The 9,006-nt window shown below is 33.6% G+C and overlaps 1 protein-coding gene across 1 annotated transcript; it reads right to left on the reverse strand.

Annotated features, from left to right (window-relative positions):
* Positions 1-1,596: 1,596 nt before the first annotated feature.
* On the reverse strand, positions 1,597-8,979 carry LOC128229991 (ribosome maturation protein SBDS-like). The gene is made up of 6 exons (XM_052941955.1): positions 8,696-8,979; positions 5,875-6,004; positions 5,018-5,218; positions 4,751-4,835; positions 3,932-4,020; positions 1,597-2,955 (listed from the first exon to the last, which is right to left on the reverse strand). The coding sequence occupies exons 1-6, from the start codon at positions 8,827-8,829 to the stop codon at positions 2,827-2,829; spliced, it is 768 nt and encodes a 255-aa protein (XP_052797915.1). The 5' UTR covers positions 8,830-8,979; the 3' UTR covers positions 1,597-2,826.
* Positions 8,980-9,006: the final 27 nt, after the last annotated feature.

Below are 9,006 nucleotides of genomic sequence, written 5' to 3' on the forward strand. Positions count from 1 at the left end.
TATCTGAGAATATGAATTTATTTTTGTTCAAGAATGTTCATGATTATTGGAAATAATTTAATACTTCAAAGATTTGGCTTATTTGCCATAGGTCTCTGAAACAGTTTAACAAAGTATTAAGTATTTCCTTGTTCATGCACTGGACGTGCAAAATGCATTTTTATAAGCCTGTTCATAAAATGGACGTATTATAGTTTTACCTGCAGCGTACAGGCACATTCTGGCGGCGGCAAAAATGATGGCCAAACAATTAGTTCAGAAGCCTATGTCCAATCATCACCTAACTTGTTAAGAATGTTTATGGGCATATCTTGAACTAGTTCGATAAACCGCCATATCGCTGAAGTCACTTAAAAGTTATTGCCCTTTAATTATAGAAATGATCTAAAATTGGTCCCGTCCGATCAATAACTTTAGAAGCCATTGGCCAATCATCACCAAATTTGGTAAGAATGTGTATGGAAATAAAAACTCTTTCATCATCTGTGTCTATTGGTGAAGGCTGGCAGTTTGACACCAGGCAAGTATGTCCTGTCTTAAAGGATGGTAGTTTAATGAAATGTTGAACAAATAAATATTTAACAATACTACTTTGTATTGCTTTTCAGATATATACTTTTTGATATTTGACATTTAACCATATGCTGCAATATGACTGCCAATTTTATAAAAATATTTATAATCTTAATTTGATTCTGTTGATACAAAATTGCAAAAATAATATGTGGAAAATGGGTGACCAGTCACGAGTATTAATTTTTTTTAACTTTGAAATAAGAACAAACATTCTATTATAAAAGTTTTATAATTTAGCTAAGGTATCTAGGGTCTAATATGAACATTTGTGAAGGATAGTTTTATTAGCAGTGAAAACAATTTTGAGGCCAGACTTGTACCCTTACATTAATAATTTTTTTTAAATGGTATACAACTTTAAAAAGTCTGCAAAGAAATCTATGCAATCATGTCCTGAAGATGAAGTTTAGACAACAAGTGGAAAATCCAGATGTTAATGCCAAATTGGGCTTAGTACTCATCATTCCTGAAAGTTACATCAAAATCACTCCATTAGATTTGGAGATTTCATGCTGACAAATTTTGTGACATCCATCAAGATGGACAGACAGCTAATAAAGCAAAGGCTTTAACTCTGTAAACAAATACAAGAGCAGAACAAATGCACAAATAGCCATTGGTATTTATTATTCCTGTGAAGTTTTATAATTATCCGTCCATCAGTGTTAGAGATTTTGTGCAGAACCAAATATATGACATTCACCCAGACAGACAGCACATCCAAATGTATCCTACCACTGGGGAGACATAAGAGCACCGCTAGTGGGTGCCGAAGTTTGTCTCTCTTTTTTTTTTAAGTTAATCCTTATTGAACTTGCTACACACAAATTCTGCATAATGTTATGGTATGCATGTATACTAAGCTTACATTAATATCTTTGATGTTTTCAAAGTTAAGGCCAACATTAAGGTGTTTGTGTGGTGACAGCAATTTTGCTGATGAAGACAACAGAAGACTATGGCAATGTAAGTACATCTGATATTGCATGCATGCATACTGCAGGGATTAAAACCAAAATGTAGTATTTTATGATTTTATTTATATAACTAACTGTTTAACAGTGGATGGCAATGCTAAATCCAAGCACCATGCACATTAACATATATACATGTATAGTAAGAATATTGTCGATTTCTGTTATTACATGTATCATATGTTAATTATGTTTAATAAAATACAAAAATATTAAACAAGATCTGTCACAGGAGTGGCTAATACCCCATCAAACATGGAAGGATTCTAACCACAGTCAAACTTTACATGTATTTTACTTTGTTTAACATGTGAACCAAAACCTATTTAACACCAGTATACCTGCCTTATTTAATCTAATAGGCACAAAAAAGTTGGAAAGGGGCAATAATTCTGTCAGAAAATTGGTGGTTTGAAATCAAAGTCGATCTAGACCTTATATTTTCTCTGTACCTTAAAGCCCAGTAAAAGGTATTTACATCTGTCATGAGTTTTTATCTGGCCACTATTTCTGGAAAATTCTATGTTAAAATGGGACCATTACTCCTTCAAAAATGAGTGGTTTGTAACCTAATTCTTGGTCGACCCTTAGACTTAGGCTAAGAAGCTATCATCAAGATAAAACCAAGACTGGTTGACCCTCCTATATTCCTTCCTCCTACAATAAAACTTTGTTTTTTGGAGGTATAGTTGTTGTTTTGGAGGTATAGTTAATGAATTAAAAATAATTTTCATGCATAGTCAGGATCAGGATATTTACATTTTCTCAATGAAACTTACATTCACCTTTTCACCTTATATTTAATGTTACTAATGAACACTATTGGTATCATTGGTAATGCAGAAATAAGCACTTATAGTTATATTCCCACATATTTACAATATTCAATAAACTTCTGAGTGATGGAAAATATTGTCAACTAAAATATAGTTTTAAGTTAAGTTTAAGTTTAAGTAATATAAGTTTTATTGATAATTAACTGTTCAGAATCTTTAACATGTGAAATTTAACGTAATGGCTCAACAAAGACCATTTTGAGGTACAAATAATAACTGGCACGCTTTAAGCTTTGCATACAAAACAATACATAAAAGCTTTCATTTCAACAAAAACTTCCAGAGGTACCTCAAAGTCTATAACTGAAGTCAGTACATGTATATCCATCACCTACATAATCTGTTTCAGTCCTAAAAGTCCACACATGGGGAAGGTTACATGTTACTGTGCCTTACGGTAAGGCACAAGATCCAGGCTAACCTGTCACTACCTCCTGTGGTCATTCAAGTACCTCATCCCCTTCCTCGACGTCCTTGAGACTGAGCACCTCAATCTGTGCCCGTCCCTTTGTTCCCTCCCTCACCAGCTCTTCGACCTCCCTGAAGGCCCCTGGGTCAATCAGGATCACCTATATATATAGCAGAAATCGCAACTACATGATTTAGTTACACATGTCAACATTCAAAATGGAATGAAGTATGAAAAAAATAAAAAAAACTTTAAAGTATGAAAAAACAAACACTTTTAGATAATAAATTTCATGTAAACACTTTTAGATAATAATTTTCATGTAAATACCCCCAAATGCTGTCTGGAAAAGGGAATAGTGAACTTCAGAGTTGTTATCAACAACGTAAGCATGTTGGTTGTAAACTTGAACAACATTCCTATGAAGTTTCATGAGAGTAGGTGCAATACTTTTGGAGCTACATGCGAAACAAACTGACTTTTTTATTACGCCAAGGGTGTTAGACGGTGTTAAATTATAAACAAAATCCTAGGTGCACAACTTCCAATGTTGACCAGAATTATTATGAGTGTAATTGCAACACTTGAGATAATTGTCAAGAGCCATAACTTGAGCGAAATGTAAAAAACAACAACAGGTAAACATTCCATGTGGACCAACATTCCTTTGAAGTTTCATGAGTGTACCGGTGAAACAAGCTTGGTCAAACCATTTATAATAAAAATTTCAGACGATTTTCTAATAAGTCAAGGGCTATAACTATTGTTAGACAGAGTAAAATGCCAAACAAATCACGAGTGCACAACCTTCCATGCTGACTAACATTCCCGTGATGTTTCATGAAAGCAGGTGCAAGAGCTACTTGTGACATAAGATTTTCCAACCATTTCTCACAAAGTTAAAGGTTATAAATGCGATGTCAAATAAATCACAAAATTTTAAGCAACAGAACAAAATGTGATGTGACATGATGGAGGCAACTTACATATACCGGGTAGTTCTAGATATCAAACTGGGGATATGATAATGCATGGCGCAAGGAGTTTTAAACAATTGCTGTACTATATCTTTATGATATGCATAATGCATTAAGCATGTAGATTTGAAAGTATTCATTTTAAATGGTCATGGTTACCATTTCAAGCTCGTCATCCTCGAACTCATCACGCTCCACCTTAGTGGCGACCTTACGCACCTTCGGCTGCAACTTGCGACCCTCCTTCCCTGCAAAATACACAAACAGGGACATATATGAATCATTTAATCTACTGCAAGTGTTTGAACACATCTACTTATCATGCTGTAAATAAATATGAATCATTAAACCTACTGTAAGTGTTTTAACACATCTACTTATCATACTGTTAACCAATATAAATCATGCTCAAGTCAATTTCAAGAATTGATGTCCTTTTTTCAGAGGTGAAAAGAACATGCACCAGTGGGGATTTAGAACATGAATCTAGTGTCGGTTGAAAACATGTTTCTAGGACATGTCTCTCGTGGGGGCTGAGAACCTGCCCACAAAGATTTGTGGGCGTGTATACATTCTCTTAGTAGGGATTAGGAACATGCCTTTAGTGATGGTTGAAAACATGCTTAAAGTTGAGGTTGAGAATATTCCTATAGTGGGGATTGAGAATATGCCTTTAGTGAAGATTGAGTACATGCCTCTAGTGGGGGGTTAGAACATGCCTCTAGAGGGTTATGAGAATATCACCAATATGCCTTTAGTCATGATCGAGTACATGCCTTTAGTGGGGTTTAGAACATGCGGGACTGAGAACATTCCAATAGCGGGGGGTTAAGAACATTCCTATAGTGGGGTTTAAGTGCCTTTAGTGTGGTTTGAGAAAATGCCTCTAGTAAATATTGAGAACATGTCTCCAGTAGGGTTTGCACCTTGTACCTTGCAAGATCACACACAGCATCTCATGAGTATAACTTTGCTTACCAGGGATTCTTAGTTTAAGTCTCATATAGGCCCGTTGAATTTGGATGACTTCCTTTTCTTTAAACTGCTTGATGACATCTAATGCCTGAAAAAAAGAAAAAGCTTATACACAATACAATCTTATGATAAGGGTAAGGTATCAGAACCAGACCAAATTAACTTTAAGTATGTAACATTACAAAAAAATATTTGCAAGAAAAAAGAAACGGTCATGCATTATGTTTACATTCACAATTGATCTTATATGTCACAGAAAGCCTGCTCTACCTGTTGCTTTGTGTTTCTGGTGGGTTTCACTGAGAAGTGTAGATCCTTCATGGCCTTTTCTATCATGGTGACAGTGTAGGGTCTGCGAGTGTCAGGGTTCACACACTTGTCTGCCACGATTGTGGCGATGTCTCGAAACATTGACTCCAGCTGGGCATGTCTTTCCTTCTCTGATACCTGGAGTTCACCCTTAGCCAAAATCTGAAAAAACAGGTAAAATTTTATAAATAGGTACAACAATGTTAATTATTAATTTTATTGAACCAAAATCAAGAAATGCTAGTTTAAATAAAATGCTTTAAAAAGTAGAACACACACAAAAAGCCCGCACACGAGTGATTAATGGTGACAAATCCATTTAAAACCATTAAGTCATAAATGGAAATTACTTTAGTGCCACAGTTTCATTATTTTGCTACATATTTGTGTGAATTGTACTTTAGCCAAGATTGCAAATGACCATGAAGTTGTGGAAATATAAATAATCAATGTGTTTCCATTTGTGAATGAATGAAATCATTACAACTAAAATTCTTCATTGAAATGGCCCCATTCAAGCAAAATCCCCTTGGAAGCCTGTCAGAGAGATGACAAGTATATTAAATCAGGGCATTTTTAAGATGCTTTAAAAATCCCTTGGGCTAATGTCACAATCGATGTCACAATCATCTGGTTTTCTGAACAAAATCCTCAGAGGAGATATCCAGAAATATGGCATGTTATTTTGTATGTACTGGTATAAATAAAAGTTTTGAAAAAAAATAAAAAAATAATGAATGTGTTTCATCTTAAAATGTCAAACAATTTGATTCATTTAATGACTTCAAAATAGATATTAAAATCAAGAGTGCATTTACCACAAGGCAGATTTCACTCTGATTGTCAGTGTCAAAGACTTTCTTCAGGTCTCCAGCCTTGGCCACCTCTCCCTTGCTCACATTCGTGAACACGGTGTGGGTCTGCAGTACTTCATCTATGTCTGTCTCTCTGTAAAACATTTTTTTATGTAGAGAACAACCACAATAAATCTAATCTTTTATTTCATACATGCCATATTTTTGGAGAACTTTAAGGGGATTTTGATTTTTTTATGGGAAATCCAGGAGATTTGGACATTAGATATATATGTCATATACAAAAATTATAATTTATAGTGATATTTTCTTAATGTTTAAAAGTTCTGACAATTTCAGTTATGGCATTATTTTTTGCATATTATTTTCAAAACTCTAGCAGTGCATCTTTTTACTTGGAATACTAGTTCAAATAAAACATAATGGTTAGTCTTCATCTAGCCACAGACGGACAACAACATACAACTATAAAGGCTTTATTAATCTTGGAGAGAGTCCCTTTAATGAAACTTTCTTTATGAACTTAATTTCATAATAAGATTTTTCTGATGTTTCAAATATGTGGAAGTGATTGATTATTATATTATAAACATTATTTATGCATTTTTAACTGTATTATGTGTCAGCTGTCTCATTTTTATCTAAAAACCCATAACACTACATGTTCCAGTATTTCCCTAATGCAATTTTCAAATATAAGTATCCTGATTCATTTGGAGTCATCTGTACCAGTAGGCAAGTAGCTCTGACACTCAAGCTTTTGGAATATCTGAATATAAAATTCAGCTCTTCTGCTGATGAAATAATGCATAATAAAGGAAAATCAATCAACTAAACTCTATTTTTGAAGGTTCCTAATGAGGTGTTCAAAAGGTCAAATTTTAAGTTGACAGCAGTTTTCAGATGCTTCTTAAAATTAATAAAACAAATGGGAATCCTGTGCATGTTTTTTTTTATTTATAAGGTTAATAAGTTGAATATTCAAACCAGTAAATAATATATTATATTTTGAGTAGCGAGTGAAGAGTGGAACAAGAGTATCTTTTTTAACGCAATTAAGTTCAACTAACAAGAGCTGTCACAGAGACGACCTGCTCGACTATTACGCTGCTTATACGGTAAGTTAAGAATTGCAAAGTTTTAGTGAAACATGCATGGATCACTGTAAAATCAGATTAAATAAAGTTATCATAATAAAGGGCCATAATTTGCATTTTGTGCAAAATAAGAGTTATCTGACTAGGTTATTTAATTAGGTTGAATGGTTGAGTACCACTGTATAAAGTCTCAATGCAATAATCAACTTATTTCTGAGATATTTACCTTTGTGTGCTTAAATGCAAATCCTTAACCATAATTTCTAAATCAAATAATAAAGGCCCATGATTTGCGTTATATTCAAAGAAGTGATATCTAACTTGATTAATTAAGTAGGTTGGGTAGTTGGGAATACATATCAAAGTTTCAATGCAATACATGATGCATTTGCTGAGATAATGCATACTTGCCATATTCCCCGGCAGGGAGAAAAATCATAATTTCGATCTATCCCCCGGTTCCCGGCGGGAGATAAAAACCCCCCAGAATTTAAAAAAAAGAGCGATTTTACATCAGGTAATAATGCCAAAATTAAACCACAGTATGTGAGTGAAACTGAATGTAATCAAACAACACCTCAAGGGAGAAATGTATAAATCACAATGAATATTTAAAAAAATGTTTGATAAATGCCAAAAGGAAACTTTTACAACAAACAATTAATTTATAAGAATATGATAAATCATGTTATATAAAATAATTCTGTATATTCAAAAAGTTTTCATAGAAATAAATATATATGAAAACTAATTTTCCTACTTGCTTCTAAAAATACTTTTAAATTTTGCCAACTTAGACCTGCTGAAAAAATTCCCCTGAATTTTCAGCCTTTCTAAACAAATCCTCCGGAATGGTCTCCAGAAATATCGCATGTATGTAGTCCACCTACATGGCTGTCAACGAGTCTTTTGACGATTTTTTACTATGGCAGACTCGTGACGTCCACCATCCCAGCAAAATGTAGCAAGCGGTCCTTGCGCAGAGAATCCTCGCGGCAACAATATTGAAATTATCTCCGTTATAAATTCAAATTTCTACGAAAATATTATTGCCTACTATTAAACACATATTTAGTTATGTCAGTATGCCCAAAAAAACATGTTAAGTTATCATAAAACACTGAAAAGTGTCGATTGTTTATCAAGTATCCCAATATTGGTAAATCTGGGAAAAATCTGACTGGTTGTGTACATGTATAACGGTCTTCTTGACCCATAATATATTAATGTGAAAATAACAAATTAACAATGACAAACTAAATCCAATTCCAATCACTGTCGGATAAAAATTGAACAACTTTGTCATTATTATTTAACATCAATGCATATTATTACAGTATATCATTTCGCCCGTTGTTAAATGGTAGTGAGTTGTAGCGTTTCAGGGATACATAAGAAATGTCAAAATAATAAACAAGTATCCCTGATCGCTCATTATTGTAGCTAGGCATGTATGATAATGACTTAAAAGTGCTATCATGCAGAGTCATACCCAAGGTATGATGCTGACGCAGAAGCTACATGTAGGGTGAGTAATATATCTCTCCTTATTCATGAAATAATCAAGCTAAAAATGAATATTTACTTACAATATTTGTCTGCACATAAAGGTGGCAAGTATTTCATTAAGATAATAATATCATGTCTAAATGGGTTTTTTGCATACAAAATCTGAATAAATTTACATGAAGAGTACTAGTATTATTACATGAAGGAAAAATACCTACACTTTGTTCCTCCATGAAACCACCTTATTTGGATAACTTGCAATCTCAAAACGCTTTCCACCTTTCTTCAGTCTGACAATAGCAACATTTGTCAAGCGTTTTTGACCAGTGGGCTGCTTTACTTGACGTGACATCTTGATTTAAATACAGGTAGAATTGGAGGTAAACAATTAAAGGCAGCAAATGTATCATCCAACGTATCGTTTTAAGTAAAATTACCAGTTTTTGGAAAATTATTAAAATGTTTCGACACCAGTTGTAATATTTGACAGGTGATTACAGTAATCTCCCCTGAAATAATAGACTGCCTC

This window comes from Mya arenaria, chromosome 4, assembly GCF_026914265.1.
Source record: "Mya arenaria isolate MELC-2E11 chromosome 4, ASM2691426v1".
NCBI lineage: Eukaryota > Metazoa > Mollusca > Bivalvia > Myida > Myidae > Mya > Mya arenaria.

What these genes read in the sequence shown, in the direction of transcription:
- LOC128229991 (XM_052941955.1), bottom strand. Translation starts at nt 8,829, where the DNA reads ATGTCACGTCAAGTAAAGCAGCCCACTGGTCAAAAACGCTTGACAAAT. An exon ending in GTTTCATGGAGGAACAAAGT is followed by an intron (nt 6,005 to 8,695) that starts GTAGGTATTTTT and finishes AATGTTTTACAG; the next exon opens with AGAGACAGACATAGATGAAG. An exon ending in ACTTAAACTAAGAATCCCTG is followed by an intron (nt 4,021 to 4,750) that starts GTAAGCAAAGTT and finishes TGTATTTTGCAG; the next exon opens with GGAAGGAGGGTCGCAAGTTG.